The 18696-nt window shown below is 35.3% G+C and overlaps 2 protein-coding genes across 6 annotated transcripts; one reads left to right on the forward strand and one right to left on the reverse strand.

The window, feature by feature from the left end:
• Positions 1-2073: 2073 nt before the first annotated feature.
• LOC124405535 (rho-associated protein kinase 2) lies at positions 2074-14520 on the reverse strand. Of its 4 annotated transcripts, none has more exons than XR_006929118.1 (13): positions 14365-14520; positions 13006-13332; positions 12509-12669; positions 11555-11893; positions 10244-11380; positions 9843-10143; positions 9529-9552; positions 8836-9242; positions 8105-8746; positions 7614-8024; positions 7190-7406; positions 6649-6946; positions 2074-3107 (listed from the first exon to the last, which is right to left on the reverse strand). XR_006929118.1 is itself a non-coding variant. In XM_046880510.1 (13 exons), exons 2-13 carry the CDS (start codon positions 13184-13186, stop codon positions 3020-3022), a joined length of 4131 nt encoding a protein of 1376 aa, XP_046736466.1. In that variant the 5' UTR covers positions 13187-13332; positions 14365-14520; the 3' UTR covers positions 2074-3019. The 4 variants fall into 4 exon arrangements, 3 of the variants coding, with proteins under 3 accessions (XP_046736466.1, XP_046736467.1, XP_046736468.1); XM_046880510.1 differs by having other exon boundaries at positions 6724-6946; XM_046880511.1 differs by having other exon boundaries at positions 6724-6946; positions 14290-14506.
• A 132-nt stretch (positions 14521-14652) lies between these two features.
• Positions 14653-18681, forward strand: LOC124405538. 2 transcript variants are annotated; one of them, XM_046880517.1, is made up of 5 exons: positions 14653-14972; positions 15681-16647; positions 16852-17271; positions 17411-17605; positions 17914-18681. In XM_046880517.1, the coding sequence occupies exons 2-5, from the start codon at positions 15757-15759 to the stop codon at positions 18073-18075; spliced, it is 1668 nt and encodes a 555-aa protein (XP_046736473.1). In that variant the 5' UTR covers positions 14653-14972; positions 15681-15756; the 3' UTR covers positions 18076-18681. The 2 variants fall into 2 exon arrangements, with proteins under 2 accessions (XP_046736473.1, XP_046736474.1); XM_046880518.1 differs by having other exon boundaries at positions 14658-14972; positions 16852-17262.
• The last annotated feature ends 15 nt before the right edge of the window (positions 18682-18696 follow it).

Raw genomic sequence — 18696 nt, forward strand, 5'->3', positions numbered from 1 at the left:
AAATCATGATCTGATGTTTGACTTATTCAGTTTTTGTCATGCACACGATTTATACCTGAATATTACAATAACGGATTGTTATATATGTATACCTATATTACAATATAAATTCTTATTCAACAAATTGATTTTCATATACTGATACATGTACATAGGGTGTGTATACACTATACGTACATGTATATGTTGTATACAATGTATATCTACTATACAAAGAAGCTCACTCGTGGTGCTGGTAGCACTTTTACTTATAAATTTTTATTTTAGATTTTTTAGTTGCTTATTTAATTTTTTCTTGCATTAATTATTATATTTTCGTAGGTTTAATATGTTTATATTTATTGTTAATTTACTCGCGTTAACTTTGGCGGCCTCCGTGGCTAGCTGGGCAAACGACCTTCCTAAATTCACTACATTATTATCATCAATATAATAATAATTGTTAATGTTATTATGATAGGTAAGAAATTAAATATTTAATTTACAGAATGTATAAAAAATAATAATACTTATTTTTGTATTTTAAATCAATCTTCTACAAAACAATTGATATACAAATATCCCTAGGCATGTTTTTTTCTGTTTGTTTCGATTTTTCTTCTCCATCATATTTACATATACAGGGAATATCAAATTGCAATATCTGTAGAAAAATCTACGAATAAATAATTCGAATGAACTTAAATTGAAATATCTATTATTGGTACATTTTGAATCGGTGCCCAGCTCGTCATTTAGCATATAATGGCAGAAAATTATCATTAAATAATTAGCTATTTGTACGGATATATTCATGGATGTACAGAGATTTAGTAACAGCAAACTGTTTAATTTCAAAATTTTTCTGGTCATGTTACTTTGGCAATATTACGTGAAAAGATCGGCTATCTTCAACTGTACATTATTTATCTTTTTGCGCATTAAAAATTAACTTTCAACCATCATTATAAATTTTTATTTTAGCAATTATATCTTAAAAAATGTCACTTTTGTTTTATGTTTCAAACCATTATTATACGTGTTTCTTCAAGTCTTTGTATAACATGTGACATGATTCATATGATACACAATATGAGCGCAACATAAAACATTTATGTGAAGCGATTTACTTATAATATCAGCCATACACCAGAATCAATTCACCAGGAAATTGCATTAAAACTTTGTCTACAACAGGTGTATAAATCATAAATTTTTAAACGATCAGCAGTTGTACCAGAAATTTCCACACTTTTGAATCTACAGTGCCTGAATTACAGCCTTACAAATTTTTTCGAAATCAAATATTTTGGCATTACATCAATAGGTGAAAATTTGCTTTCAATTTGTAGCACTTCTCTCAATTAGTTCCGAGAGATTGTGAGTATTAAAAAACGATTTCTTCGCCATTAATCATAGGCATATATAATATGCATTTTCAGATGGTGTTACGTATTAAATTACTATACTCGGGAATTTATTGCTTTCATGAAATGTTATCATACCGTGCTGGCAAATTAATTTTTTCTGTAGAAGAAGTGTGGGCTGATCTGCGTCCATTTTCTGATTTATTATGTTTTCTATAGTGGATAAAAATAGGGTTTTTTATACCTCCCACTACGCTGTAGTGATTTCTAATTCATGATCAAAGTGTGTATCAAAAATTTCAAATCACTTCTGATTATTTTTATAAAAGTTTATCTACTATATCAACAATTATTATTAATGCCATAGGACTGTAGTTTTAAGACTCCAATTCCATCTCGTTTTTGTATTGTGTTTGATTTTATATTCCTGAAATCCACACCCATCACCAAATTTTCCAGCTTTTGCTCACACTTGACTTATTTACTTTTTCTTTTTCTTTGCATCGATGACTAAAATTTGAAAGAACCAGTGAAATACATGGATTTTAAGATCGCTTATAAGATCATTGTTTCCCTCTAGCGTCGAAATTCATTTTTGATGCATTACAATTGTACTTTTCTTCTATAACATTGCCCTAAAACCGTTCAACTTTTTGACTTAGTTAAATAAGTTTTTCACAGCATTATTGTAAAACGGGAAGATTATTATCAAAAATTTAAAAGTCCGAAAATGTATTAAATATGTGAATAGGATGGAGTTCGAAGCAAATGCAAGGTAAAAATGAAATAAGCTTAAAGAAGATGCAAGTTATCTAGTACTGGGACATAAATTTCAAAGGTATTAAAAAAATAAATGTGAATAATGTTATCACACTTGACAATTCGTAGTTTGTAATATCTCAATTCCGAATTCACATCTGAAGTGACAATGAGCATATTGATATAAGACGATCGTTCAATAAATTGAGTGTGATGCGTCCTGCGTATAAATATAATCTTTGCACTAGAATATTGTTAATGAAATTTTGTAATGTATTTAATTAATATCAAATGTCTTTCAACTCTGTTATTTCTTAATTAGAAACTATCGATAGAACCTTGTAAAGCAGCTGCTGTAACATTGACTTCTAACAAATCACATACGCAATAATCCTACGTGGAAAGGGAAGGAAGGCGAGGGAGCAGGAGGGGAGCAGCACTTAAAGATACGTTCACGTTCTGTATGTGACATATTTACAAGAAAACAAAAAGCGGCCAAAAATATGTATAATAAATATATACAGAACGAGTTTGTCCAGCTGTGAAAATAGGTTTCGCTTGGTTGTTTGAATAATCGACCCGCTAAACCAATCCGGTATCTAGCCATGTAAACTGACTCAAAAAGAACTATAATGGACACTCTGTTTGCACATGTACGTACGGATAATCACACAAACTATTCACACTGGTCAATCATGACCATTCAGTAAATTTAAGGCATATGCTTCAAGATGTCCCATGTGAATAATGTTGAGCTGATTGACTAAGAAGCAAAACTTTGCCACAGGCAAGTCGTACGCTGTTTCGAGATTTAGTTAGACTCATTCTAGATATATTTATATGAAGAAAATTGTAAGTAAAAAAAAAAATCAAATTTTCGTTTTCATGAAATCGTTGTGGAAAACGCATTAAGATTATTTGCCCATACTAGCGTTGGCAGGTAGAGTGGCAGATCGCTGTGGAACCGACAAGTAAGGCTTTAGCGTTGATCTTGTAGATTCCCTAAAACCAAAATTTATATGGAATTTGAATCGTGTGACACTGATTATGATATTAAAACCAAGGCGAGGCTTCTAGGTGTATAATATATCGATTATACAATGTTTCTAAATCTAAAAAATCGTCCAAATAGAGCACTTAATTCTGCCATTGATATCAAAACAAAACAAAATTCCAATGGCCCTATGAATATGTTCTTATGAAAAAACAATACAAAAAGAAACATGTTTCACCTTTAATAATTTATAAAATTAATACGCATCTTTGCAATAATTTTTTTAAGCGTATAAAATTTTCAATTGAAAAATTGCGAAGAAGTGCATGCTTTGAAAGAAATGTTTTGATACGGTAATAGCCTGGTTTTTATTTCTTTTTTCATTTCGATATCCAATTGAAAACACATCAATAAGCCAGGCAGTTTTTTTTCAACTTTATCTGCTGGTGATAAAAAGAAAGAAAAAAAGAAATATGTGAATGCAAGCAAATACAACAATAAGCAACAAAAATAGGCACTTGATGTATATAACGTTCAAACTAAATGCATGTTTCATTGAAATTTTCTGTACTCCTATGTTATGGTTAATACATTTAGAATGCAATAATCAACGAGACGTGATGCATATTAATGTAGGCACTGAGCATAACTCTATAATTAATGGCTGGGCTTGGCATTTTTCAGACCATGTGGGGCACAAGACAAATACAATAAAGTGGGATACCATGGTTCTAATGCAATGTATAATGTTAATTCAAAACACGACTTCAAGAATTATAGAACAACCAATGACACAGAACTTAATATCAACACTTTTTCCGAATGCATTCCAGCTCTGCATCAATAGAAGCTCAAATAATGCTGTTGAATATTCTTTAATGGTAGCTGTAGTTACGTGCACAATGATCATCCCCACTGTTATTTTTCAAAACGACCGCTATCAAAGCTGTTTGTAAGTAGGATAGGCAGCTACAGGATAATATGAATAAACTGATACTTTGAATCACATACTGCGGGTACATATATACATACTTTCGGTAGATTGGCTTCTGCATCATTGTTATCTTAAGTATAGTAAAACTTTTATTTCGTGATCTGTACAAGTTAATAATTAGTTATTTATACAATGGAAGCTTGCACTTATCTTTTCATATATTTGTGTAATAATTTAAAGCCTTTCAAATTCAGGGGTGGGCAAATCTATGCGCAATACGTATTTGAAAGACATCAAATCGTACGGCTAGATAATTTATAATTGAAAGTACATAACAAGTGTTTTTGTGATAAAAAAAGAAGTTTATGTCACTGGTGTATTGCATTTGCTTAATTACAAAAGGATTGTTATGTATAAGATGTGAAATAAGTAACTTTTCTCTTATTACTGTTTTTGTACACTGTATTAGAATTTATTAAACAACGTTAAAAAGAAAAGTTTGATTATGTTTTTTGTTTCGTTAAACACAGAATGTACTTTGCTTTCCAAACACACATTTTTCCAATAGTTTGTCCACTCCTGATTATGATTAAACGTGTATATAATTGTAAAAAGGTATATACATATCTCAACATAGTAGAGATCACCGGGATTACTTTCTAGTTCAGTTAAATCTAATGGAATGCTACCTAGAAAAAATACATGGCAAATTAAAAAAAAAAAAAATTACAAAAAAAGTTAGTATGAATAGTAGATTGTGCATCAAGGAGGCAAAGAAGGTCCTTTTATGCCGAGCGTAAGTGCAAATACGTGAGGTGAAAAAAACTGCTTCCATGGTGTACATGATACCGTATGTCACAAAAGTATGTATTACAAGTTTTTTTTTTTTGGCAAAAAAAAAAAGTATAGAAGCTTAACCCGCATTATTTTCGTCAACATAAAAATACGATTTTACTGATATATAAATACCAATTCTTAGGGGAGAATGCTCATGAAATATACATATAAATAAATAAAATAATTAATAATACGAACGCAAAGATGAACAAAAATTTATGCAGGTTTTTCTAAGGTCAAGGTATCGATAAATTTTTTTTTTTTTTAATAAATAATGATGAGCTAGGAGTTGCAATTAGCTCCATGCTCGAGTTGTTAATACAGGGAAAATTGTGTCAAATTTTTTTCTTATAATACAGCAATCTATAGACATTGAAATTTAGTTTTACTTTGTATCCGGTTGGATCCTACACAAAACGTCAAAATTATATTCACTGAGAATTGGTGGATTTCCCAGTACCATAGAAGAGCAGCACTATTATCGAGTATTTGTACAACAACTTGTGCAAATTTTTCACCAGTATATAATTAAGTTTGGTAAATATCTGACTGAAAAAAATTTACAAATAATCACCAAAAGTATCCGAATGGTCTACATACAATTACGAGAGCTATGTCCGTAAAGTCCAGTGCTATTCTGTTTCATAAAACATATGTTCCAAAAACATATTTATTCACATCCCGTTATAATAAGACAGCTCGAAAATGGTTTACTTTATTTGTCATTACTGAAATAATAATTTCTTTTTCCGTAAAAATAATCGACATCTCTGAATATATTTTGGCAAAATGACATTAGCATCATTTAGTTCATGTGGTGTTATTTAGTCAACAATAATACGAGTAAAGTCTAAGGGTAGAAAAGCAGCCCATCTTTACTCTTGAAATTCTATTTACAGTGACAACGGATAGCACTCCCATTTTTTGCAAGCCAGATAACTACACGTGCCAATCTAGTCTAAGGTTCACCCTATTTATACATTTAATAATAATCGTAAATATCAATATATTTAAGGAGGGAGTCTACTCTAAGAAATCCCTGTTTATCGAAAATTGCGTATGAGCTAAGAAACCTAAATACAGAAATTACGAAGGAAACTTTATGTAGACATGTGTATCAAATAGCAACTCGGTATGCACTCAGTTAAGCTGGTTTTGTCCACCTTTGAAAGCTACTAATATCAAATTGACGTGCCTAGTTTTTCATTTAATGAGATAAATATTTATTGCGATTATACTCAGTTATTCTGAGCGAAGAAATTCGCGAAAGTATGGCTTTCGGAGTAAATCAGAAAATGTAATTGCATGATTCTAATATTGAAAATCATGGAGCTCTTACATTGAACTGTTCATCGAAAAAATATGTACTGTTATAAAATTAGGGAGCATATGAATTCTTGCAGTATCTTCATATTGAACCTAGTTGTAAAATAGACAGTAGAACTTTGTGTCGAAATTGCAATTCAATAAATGGCGAAAAACTAACATAATATACTCAAGTATTTCGAAGCAGGTTCCCTCCTTAAGATATCAAATTAAACGATGAGCAAAGTACGTTGAATGAATCAGTGATATTACCAAGTGAATGATTACGCCATTGAACATGTATACTTTACCAAGCAATTATGTACAGCAAATATTTATAACATACTTATTTCGATCGTTCATCTCTCTATTTTCTACGTAAAAGCATAAAAAGTACGTTAGATTGGCATTTGTCATTGACCAGATTAGAAGAAAAAAAGACAAAAAAAAAAAAAAAAGAAATCAAACACTACCTCTCTACACCCAATCATGCGACGCCACAACACAAGAGCTACTAAGTCCCTGGATGAGCTGTCCACCTACGCTACCTTGGAGAAACTCGTTGCCCTGTTCCATCGACGTGGGAGTTTGCTTTGTAACCGCACTTTTGAATTCTTCTGGAGAGCCTCGTTACCCAATACTTTTGGTCATCAGTGTTACCAGCCAGAACTAATAATTCTCTGGCACTATTTGGATCGTAATGTAATTTACAAGGTGCTATAGCATCTTCCTTCTTTTCCAAATGCTCTTTGTGTACTTTGATACGACACCCTGTTAATAAATTAATTATAAAGTAGCCATTAAGCGAGCCATGACACGTTATTTAAAAAAAAAAAAACCGCGAGAATTGTCGTCAAGTCGTATTAAAGTTTTTGAGAAAGTAAGTCTCGATATTCTCACCGAATTATATGATACTTAAGGTCGGACTGACAGAATGACTTGAAAGATGTGGGAAATCGTCAAATTAATAATAAAAATGCTTAAGTTATGTAGTCTGAATTTATCCATACTTACTTCGACATTCTTGAGCAGGAGGTGGTCTGAACATATGCCATAACGGTTTTGTACATACTTCACAAGTAGTTGGCATATGATAGGTTATAGAAATGAATTCATGACCTTTCAACCACAAGGTACCGGGCTTATCCATTAACTGTGGAAGTTCTACCCCTGGCAACGCATTACTTTCATCACCCGGACGTCTTGCCTCACCCTCACCGGCATACAATAACTGTAAATAAAATCGTGGTTTCCAGGAGGATACAGGATACAAATATTCAAATTATTTTTCGATTATCAAAGATTGTATGTTTCAAAGAAAATATATGGATGAATTGGTAACTTCTGCGAAAATTAATTACACGTGATATCGACATAATTTTAAGTTGCTGATAAGCCGTGATGTCATTCGCTAATTACAGATTTGTAGATTTCTCACCTGAAATATCCTTGGAATATCTTTGGCATCGGCTCGTATAACATCTCCTTGAGTCACGGAGCGAACGTGGAAGACTTTGCTTAAATCTAAAATTAGTATTGGATCCGCATTCATCTTGTCGTTCTCGCTGTTGTAGAATATTATCTTTTTAGATGATACAACAACGTACTGCTTCTTCCACCCGTGTCTTTTGATATTTTGCTTGTTAGGTACGCTCAGCCAACCCTCTAATCGTAAGGCACCGTGTTCTGTCGAAACAGCATCTTCACCATCATTTTCTGCTGAAGAAAGACTCGCTGTCTCTGAATTCATGGACGCTATTTTCATCTGTAGCGTTTCTATTTCAGAATCCTTTGAATCAACCTCCATCTGCAGTCTCAGCCTTACCTGGCTCTCCTCCACAAGTTGAGCCTGATTGAATAAGTAAAAAATAAGAGAAAAATGGCAATTAGGTACTAGTAGGAATAATATAAAATTTTTGGTAATTTTACCTGTAAGTCTTGAAGATCTTTTTGCCACTTAGCTGCCAACTGTCCGTATTTTTCTCTCTCCTGCGTCAATTCTTGTTGTAACTTACGGCAGTCTTTTTCTTTCTTACGCAAATCAGCTGAAGGAACTTTGTTTCTAGTTTTAGTACCTGACGATATGTCTTTCCGATTCATTATTTCAGCTAGTTTATTAACAGCCTGCTGTTTAAGTAACTGCTCTGTCTTTAGTTTACCACTGAGTCTATCTATCTCCTCAGAATTAGACTGTTCCTTACTCAGTTGCTCTTGTAAGTCTTTTAAACGCTTATTTAAATCCTCTTTGTCTTTTAAATATAGCTCTGTTGTTTTCTTCATTTCGTTTTCGTTCTCTTTAAGCACATTTATAGATTGTTCCTTGGCATTTAATTCCTGACGATGCTTTGCTATGCTGTCTTTGTACTCTAATTCTTTCATTGTTCTTTCCTTCTCCAAGTCTGCCACTGTTTCTTCAGCAATCGACCTTGCCAAGGCCTCACTGTCGGCGCGAGCGAGTGACAGCTGTAATTGATGAACCAGTGAGCAACGTTCTTCTTCCAATTCTTGCTGAAGTCTCGTTTTGTCGTCTAGTTCCTCCCTGAGCTCCTGCGTCTGGGTTTTGTAAAGTGTCTGGGAGGCAAGAAAAATAAATTATATGAATAAGCATAAGCGGAAGTTTGAAACTCACGAGTGTGAAGGAAAAAAATGACTCTACTCACTGAGAAATAAGCCTCAGCCTCCAACTGTTCTTGCAATTCCTTAGTTTGCAACAAATCTACACTTCGCTGAGTTTTAAGGTGGTGCAATTCTTCCTCTATTTGCCTTTTAGCTTCCCTGAGATGAGCTACTTCGCCAACCAATTGTTGCTCTCTTGCTCTGAGTCTTCCAGCTTCGGAAGATTGTTGCCCAAATTCTGATTGTAGTACGTTTCTCTTCTGCTGCTCCTGTTCAACTTGACCCTGCAGTGCTTTGACCTTCTCCACTTCTTGTCTATGTTCGCCTTCAAGTTTCTGCAATCTTTGTTGAATTTGACGATAGTCGACAGACAGCATGGAAGTTTGGCGCTCTTTTTCTTGAGCAAGAAGTTCTGCTCGTTGTCTACCGCTCTTCTCTTCATTTAGTTTTACTTGCAGCGCTATTTTCACCCATGCAGGGATAAAATTTAATTCATTGAGTCTTTGGCAAATAAATTATAAGGACTAATGCAAGCTTGAGCATGATCTTCATTCGTTTTAAATAAGAATAAATACTTATTGAATTTACGTACTTGAATTTGACAGCATCAATTTGCAGCAGCAATTAAACAGAAATTCACATAATAAAGTAAACAGCGAATTGTTAAATTGGTTTATAAATTTAGTGAGATCGTAATCTTATTAATTTCTATCAGTCACTATGCCACTCATGATTACCTGTAAATGTTCTATCTGCACGTCCTACGTAGCATGTAAAGAAAAATCTTGGCATAATAGACAGCGTGATTGGAGAATATGCAAAAGCTACTTTTAACGTGACATTTTCTATAATATTTACATTCCGAAGATCTAGAAAGAAGTTAGAACTCAAGACATTATACTCATTCCATATCAATATCTTTAAAAACCTGGAATTCGATTAATCCTTCTCTATTTCACTTTTTTCCTTTGATCAATTAGTTCAGTGAACGCATATGTCTGCTTAGTGTCGTCATAAATTTGCTGCAACACAGAATTACTATAAGCAATACCTTTAACTACTTCCATGTTTGCCTCTTCCTTGGAAAGCATTCTTGATCTCTCAGTTTCTTGGTGGGCTGCAACTTCCTGATTGTACCTTGCCTGGGCTGCTTTCAACTCCAAAGTCAGTCCTGCAGCTTCTTTTTCTAGCGAAGAAACTCTCTCGCTCAATTGCCGGTTATCCAAAGTTGCTTTTTCTTCACGACGACGACTATGCTCCAGTTCTACATGTAGGGCAGACAATCGAGTCTCAAGCTCTGCAGTCAAGGTAGATGCTTGAGATCGTGAGCTCCGCTCCTTGGATAATTGGCCCTTGAAAGGAAAAAGAAATAATACGTAAAATTCTGTTAAAATTTGACTCATGACTCAAATAGCTACGGCATAAACCCAGTACTTTCAGAAGCAGATATACCTGTAGAGCTGCAACTTCCTGTTGTAGAGCATCTCTCTGCGCCTGCAGTTGTGCCCTGGCAACTTGAAGTTCATTCGTCATTTGTTCGGCAGCTTGTCTAGCAACCGTAACTTCAGCAGCTTGTTTTCGCAACCTTCCCGCACTATCAGTTTCCCTCTCAAGCTTAGCCTGCATTTCTTTCAGCTGTTTTTCAAGAGTTAGTATTCTCTCTGACGTTTGATGAGAGTTACTGGCATCCCTTGCTCTCTTGGACTGCTCTTCATCAAACTTTTTCTTAAGTTCTATCAACGATGCCTCCACCTTACGTCTGGCTTCCGCTTCGTGCTCTGATCTGCGTTGCGTTTCTTTAAAATTGTGTCTGAGGAGGGTCAATTCCTTGTCCGCTCTTCCTGTTTCTTCCTGCAGTTCCACCTCTCGTCTTGTCACAGCCTCTAGTTGGGCCGTCAAAGCCCTCTGTCTCGCTTCGAGTGTGTCTACTTGCCGTTTTTCACGTTCAAGTAAATTTTCTAACTGGGATATCTTTACATCGTCACTGATTCCGTTGTTTATATGATTTGTGAGTCCATCAACGGACTCCCTACCGGTACCAGTCATCAACTGGTAATCCCCTGAGTAAGTGAATCCGACAAAAGGCAGATGATTGCCCGAAAACGCTTTTGGTACAGGAAAACTTTCCTCTGGTCCATCTTCTTTATCAACATCATCAAAATTGCTGGTGTCATCGTCGCCTGAAAGCTCAGGTACAACAGGTGGTACACATTCCCTTAGATTTTCAAACGTCCACTGATCGTTTTTGAAAAACGCATGGCACTTTATTTCATTAACGCCGTTTCTACCCAACCTTTTTGTACGGTCGGTCAAGAAACTGCATATTAAACTCTTTGCTGCATGTGAGATATCCGCTTCTTGCTGCGGGAAATGCAACGAATTCCTATGATCCATGATCTTTGAATATGTACCAACCAGTGAATCTGCATAAAATGGCGTATCTCCAACGAGCATTTCATATAAAAAAACACCAACTGACCACCAGTCACACTCTCTTCCGTAAACTCCTTCCCCTCCCTGAGACTGCAGCACTTCGGGAGATATATAGTCTGGTGTACCAACTGCTGTGTCAGACCGAACTAATCCATCCTGTTACGAAAGATAAAAAAATAATTGAGATATTTATCCCTATAATTTGTAAGTAATTGTTTCATAATACATAACAAGTCATGTTTTGGTTTTTCAGTATTTTTTTTTAATTAATCTTAAGCTTAAAGTCTTCTGTTCAAGATTATCATTAATTTAGTTAAAAACAGTTAGTACCGCATCCATTCTCATGCAGGTCCCAAAGTCTGCCAGCTTCAAATGGCCATGTTTGTCCAATAGCATATTGTCGGGCTTGACGTCTCTGTGGACGAATCCCATTAAATGTATAGCATCTAAGGCAAGAACAACTTCGGCGCAGTAGAACTTTGCCCATTTTTCAGGCACATCGTAGTTTGACATGAGATTGACAAGATCTCCACCAGGCATGTAGTCCATTACCATATAGAGATATTTGTTATCTTGAAACGCAAAATGCAATTGAACTATCCACTGAGAATTGGCGTGTGCCATTATATCTCTCTCTTCCCAAAAAAATGCTGAGTCCGATCTCTTGATCTATAAAAAAAGAGAAGAAAAAAGGGATTAATGTAATTCATCTTTATGATTTATAGAATCTGACCAAATAATTGAAGATCATCAGACATTGTATTCAGTTATTACTATCATAAACTTGCCAAATATAAAATGAGCAGCATAAAGAACGCTCAAGCAATGCTATGCATGTAATCATTTATTTTTCTAACAAATAAAACGATGACGTCAACAAGGAACAATTTCAATACACAAGTAAAGACTGAAGTATCTATAAATATAGGTATATTCACGGATACTGTGGATACGTTTTTAAATTCGATAGAAGATGGTGTTGACTGAAGTAAAAATCTATGATTCATAATTTTTTGTGTTTATTTCTAGTTCAAAGCAAATTACTTGAATAATGTAAATCTATCAGCTACATCTGCTTCAGACACCTATTATGTTGTTAAAATGTATTTAAATTTGAAAAATTCAAGAAAGAGTTCCAGCAAGTTTTATGCTCCACAATTGCTGCCACTCAATTTACGAGATAAATTTTTACAAGATATGAAATTTTCCTATCAAAATATTGTATGATTCGTTTTGTGAACAGAGGAAATATTTGTTCAGGTGATCCGACGATTGTAAACATACCATTTCAAATTTACTGAGCAGCTTCATGGCAAAAACCTTCTGTGTTGACTTGTGTCTGACTAATTGCACTTCGCCAAATGCACCACGACCGATAACTTTTATTAGAGTGAAATCATCGGTTCGCATCCTCATTTTACATATATCTCGAGCAACTGAATCATCTGCAACGCAAATAAACTAGAATTAACATTCCATACATTTTTTGCAACGTCTATTAGCATAACTTTAGCTGAAATTAGGTACATAGATTTCTAAACAAAGCTTAATCAACTCTCCTCAACATCTCTCCAAAGTTTTACGTAGAATCACTCGAAAATGAAATCACAGGATTTTTCATCAAAAACATCGAAGCTAGTTTATGCAGATGCATATGCCACGATTGGGTAAATGAAAATTTATCATAAAAGTGACTGGGAATTAAGATTTTTAGTTACTTTAGAGTTTTAATGTCAGATTTTAATACTTTCAAGCTTTAAGAATGTATTGCATAGACTCACATCTGTTCATGTAGGCCTCAACATTTTTCATCCGTCTGACGCTCGGATGATCGCAATCCGAGGTTAGAGCTTGTACGGTGTCCAAAAGACAATCGATGTTGGTGACACTGCGAGGATCTTTTATCCTCTCCTCAAGATGTCTGAGGCGCCTTCGCCTGTCCTCGTCTCTAACATTCTCCATTTTATAATCCTAAATCCTACAGCCAAGCTTTCACAACCACGGTCACGTCTGTGAGGTCATTAAAGCTAAGATTCTCCCGTCCTTCTCTATGCGGCACTGAATCTCCGATTGATTCCAGCTGCTACATTTGTTGCAAATCCATCTCTCTAAAAGTAAGAAAATGCATATTGTTAAATAATGTAAAACCAGTTTTTAGAACGTATAAGGCTTTTTTGGGGGTTAAAAGAGCACATTAATAGCTACCGATGATTCATTTATGATTATAAATGTTCATGCACACTGGGAGATTTGATTCCGGGATCTGGCTGGTATTATGGAATAAAAATAACCAAAATATGGAATGAAGTAAAGATTACCTGCGATAAGTGGATGAAATCAGAATAGAAGTACTTGTCGCAGAATAAAGAGTGCATAATACAAAAGCTGGCCAATTTTGTAGGAATATTTTAAAACAATGGCACTTTAAGCCGATCAAACAATGTTGTATAAAGAATCAGATTGTTTGTACGGATTTCGGTCGGTTTCGTGATAATCCAACAGTGTAGCGCAAGATAAAGATAGTTGAAGAGAGTGGGAGTGAACGAAGCTTGAAATCATCTACCATGTATGGACCTTGTTTACAAAATAAAACCGTCGTTGAATATTGGTCAGTGGTTTAGGGTTGGGCAAGGCTTTTTGAAAATTGTAACCTATCGAACTGTGACCGCGGAAAGATATTTGTATGAAGTGACGATCGTTCGTATACTGGAAGAAAGAAAAAGTAGAAACGAAGTGATAAATCGAAATTATTTAAGAATACGATATTAATATAAGATATTAATCAGCGTCATTAATGAATCAAATAGACGAAAGATCGTCGACGAAGTAGAAAAGAGAGAAACGAAGACAAGGGTACAGGGTGAACCCGTGAGGGTGTTACCAGGAAATAAGGCTGCTTTGGAAAGAAGTATATATGACAGGTTCGATATTATGTGACAGCGCAGCGCGACTGGTCGTCTCCAGTCCTGCGGAGTGCAGGCTCGGGGTGTTAGGTGGGTCCCGCTGGACGGCAGGTGCCTACTCTGCCACGGGCCGTTCACAAAAGAATTATAATATGTACCTACCATATTTATTGAGCACCGTAAAGCATTATATTTAAGGGGTTAACGTCAGCCCGCCTAAAGCCAGATCCTACTAACCTAATATCACTTTGTCCCGGTCGAGCACTTGGTTAATAATTGAATAAAAAACAGAGTAAAATGCATTATTTCATATCGCGGATGAGTCGTGAAACACACAGCCACACACAGCTGAGCCGTGCGTGCGCCATTTAGAAAACTGACCGACCTAGTCAAGCTGAGGAAAAGCCTTGAATGAAATTTCAATTATTCATCTGTGCATTTATCATGATGCTGTATCTATCCGACGATCAACGCGACGGAACCCGTTTCTCAATGCGTAGAAAAATTTAACGAAACAAAAGTATTTTTCGATTTCGCATTCTTCGTCGTTTCTCGTCAACTTCAACATGTGCGAAGCAAGCGATTATACGTTACGAAGTTGAATTAGTGACGTGCGTATACGGTGGCTCGTTTGAGCTAGGAAACGTCTAGGGAAAATTTATTTGTGTAGGTGAAATTAAAATCAAGATGGAGTAGCGTGTTCGGCACGGAGATGTACTCCTTGTATTTATCCGTTTTGACACCCCGGGGGTATCGTAAATAGTTTTATGGATATTCACAAGAGTTTCGAGTGTACGAAGAACATGATAAAAATCACCACCTAGGAAATTCTCACGGATATCAAGGTACACACATCTGTCAACAACAATCTTTTGCTCAACCAAAAAAATATTTTGGTCAAGGCTCTAGTTAGCCCCAAGCATACGCGTGTAACTGCTCTTATTTTTCTTCTCACCCTCGTGATGTCAAAATTTATTTATAGCTAATTCACGAGGCAAATGTAAGTATAGAAGTCCGTCAGAGTATATAAAAAGCTATGACCTAACCTAAAAACTCGTCAAATCTCAGCTGGTATTTGATTCCTCTGTTTTCAATAATATAGCTAATTCGGCCAAGTCTTCTTGGAGTATGTCGAATTTTGAAATTGACATTCATGTCTTATAATTGCTACACCTATACTTAAAAAAAGTGCCGTGGTTGTGCTCTTTATCGACAAGCAACATCGAATCTTTATTTGTTGTTTTCCAGTCGTCGTTTACATATAATATCTCACTGATATTAGGAGGCAGAATATAGCATGTCATTTTCTGACCTTCCATAATAGGCTTCACTGAAAATATACATTGTAAAATAAAAATTATCAAGATTTCGTTACGTTTCAAATGATTTTCGAAATTATGTGAAATACTGGAGATTTTTAGTAAACATGTAATAAAACCAAAGTAAATTGTCGACAGATAGCCTGTGAAAATTGCGTTTAGTGTTACCCGTGTATCTTGACTGTTTCATTATAAATACTTTACTAATTCACCAACTTTTTCCATATTCTATAGTGTAAATTGACAAGAATCCAGCTTTGACGAATCATAAAACTTCTCTTCTTATTGACTTCTCTCAATTTTGCCAACCATGGGATCCCCCTGCGACTGGCAAGTAACGAAACAAAAGGTAGCTCAGCGAGGCAAACACATACTAGAAACGGGGCAATGGTCAGACTGCAAATTTATCGTCGGGCAAGAACCGCATCAACAGATCCTTGAAGGGCACAAATTGTTCTTAGCCATGTCTAGCCCAGTCTTCGAGGCGATGTTTTTTGGTGGAATGGCAGAAAAAAATGACCCTATCCCCATCAGAGACGTTCAGCCTGAAGCGTTTAAGGCCCTGCTTGAATATATTTATACTGATAATATAGACCTCGGATCTTTTGAGCTCGCTTGCGAGTTGTGCTACTGCGCTAAAAAGTACATGCTTCCATTTCTTGTTGAGGAATGCACAAAGTTTCTTTGGTCAGATTTGTCACCAAAAAAGGCATGCCGTGCCTACGAGTTTGCCAAGCTGTTCGAGGAGCCAGTACTGATGGAAAAATGCCTTCAGATAATTTGCACAAAGACCAACAGCGTTCTGAGCAAACCAAGTTTTGAGGAAATCGAAATTGGTACCTTGGTGACAGTCTTTGAGCAGGAAGAACTGGAAATCAATTCTGAAATTGAATTGTTTTCTGCCGCCGAACGATGGGCGAGGTCCGAGTGCAGTAGGAAAGGACTGGATCCAGAGGACAACAAGTCACTTCGCTCTGTCATTGGAAATGCTCTGACGAAAATCAGATTTTTAACTTTAACTCCACAAGAATTTGCTGAAGGACCTGCTGGCTCTTCACTACTAAATCAGGATGAAGCATTTGCTATTTTGATGAACATTTCATCGAGTGAAAGAAAATGGCCTATGCCTGAGGGATTCTCAACTAATGTACAAAGCCGTGTCAAGCCATTAAAGCAGCATCCCACAATGGGAGATTTATCGGTAATTTTGCATTCTTACTGTTTGATTTTTTAATTTAGTAGTTTGTCAATGACAGTTTTAAATTGTTGACCATGTTTACATTACTGCAATTTCTGGTCTCAATCTTCAAGATAATAGAATAGATTTAGTTTTAACACTTGACTTATATTTCATTTATCGCAAGAATTAATTGTAGTAACAACTCTTTGTCATTTTTTCACGTAGACAATCGGAGTTGTGGCAAGTACCAGTGGAACTAGCACAGCCGGCGGATCGAACAATATGTTGAGCGATGGGCAAGCACCCAACTCTTCATCAAAATTGAATTCCAGGAGTTTCCTTTTCGGCAAGAATTCCTCTCAAGACAACACTCTGTGGCCTGGGACTCCACAACATGTTAGAGCATTCTCCATGAATTCAAGTAATTCTTCATTGAACGTAGCAAATAATTCGTTAAATATGATGGGATCTGGTGCTGCGGTTGAGGGTGGCGCAGTTAGAGAAGGCCTCAAATACTATTGTCTAAGATCCATAGTTCAACAAACTGACTGCTTGAACACAAGCGTCCTGGATTGTTCTGTTGCTTTCAATGTCGACAGAAACATCTGCGTAATTGGAGTTCAAGTGCCAACTCAGGTCAGAATTGTATGTCTTGAGATGAAATTTGATTATTTTAAGTTAAATTGATATAGGTATTTCTATTATGTGAGATTATCAACTCTTAGCGAGTTTCATTTTATCGTGTTACTACTTTACTAATAATTAATTGCGCTATTTCTTACAGGTTCAAAATCAATCCATTGCTCCATCTGATCCATTTTATTCAGCAATTCCTGGCTCTTACACTGAATTGTTGTATGCTCATCTTCTTGACTCTGATGGGTCGAGATTAACTTACACACACTATACTTCACGAGTGAATGTTGGCAGTTTGGTCGAAATCACATTCAACAGACCAGTTTATATACAAAGAAATAAGGTACGTTCATCACATGTCTGCATTATGGAAACCACAGTTGAATATTTGATTATTCAGCTAATTAGCCTTTCTCAGGAAAATTAGAGAAGTGAAAGAAACTTGCAGCTTGAGCAAAGAATTTTAAAATCGACAACGAAATTCCAAAAGAGGTCCTATTTACAATTAAATTTCTTGCTGTCGAAATTATAAGAGTAAATCCAGCTCCCAGTTTTAGATTGATAAATTCTTGTCTGTGTGAACTCGAATCTGTAAGTTGATACGTGTATCAGTAGTTAAAAAAAAACCTTTTTCACTTTTTTCCCTGATAGGTATATCGTGTTGGAGTCGTTTTCAATAAAGTTGGTTGGTACCCCATGGGCGCTTGTACACAGAGAATGGCTTGTGACTCGGTATTTTTCTCTTTCGGAGTTGGGAACAGCTCTGATAGTGTTCGTGACGGTCTCATCCGATCTATCATCTTTACCTATTGAAGGCTGCAGTATAAATTATGATATTTTCAGATCAAAACATGAATTTACATCACAAAAATAGGCCCAGTCTTTTTTTTCGTTTTGTTATTATTTATTGTCCCGATTACTTCGGTTGTTTGTTTTCCAGAACACTCTAATCGATTTACATTTATGAATGTAATTCAAGAAATTTATTATATAAATATTTGTTAATAAATAACTTATGTATATGTATGTGTATATGTATACAATATATCGAATTCAATATGTATACATATATTTATATATTGTACGCATATTAGAATAATTTGTGCCAAAAATGCATTGTGTTAACAACTTTATTTTTTCTGTTCTAAATATGATTGAGGCATAATCGAATATAACGCGAAGGACAAAAGAGAACCGTTTAAAGAACTAACTTAGAGTTTGATATACCGTACAAAAAATCTATTTCTCAATATTACTGCTTCATAAATATGTAGACCTATGATATAGTAGCATTTTACATGTGTCGCAAAACGATTTGAGAATTCAAGCATTTACGTTTCTAAAATTGTTTTGAATGCATTACTGTCATATGTCACTTAATCTTATTATGAACGCAGTTACATTCTATCATACCTCTCGTAGAAAACGTGCATT

Source organism: Diprion similis, chromosome 4 (assembly GCF_021155765.1).
Source record: "Diprion similis isolate iyDipSimi1 chromosome 4, iyDipSimi1.1, whole genome shotgun sequence".
Taxonomy (NCBI): domain Eukaryota; kingdom Metazoa; phylum Arthropoda; class Insecta; order Hymenoptera; family Diprionidae; genus Diprion; species Diprion similis.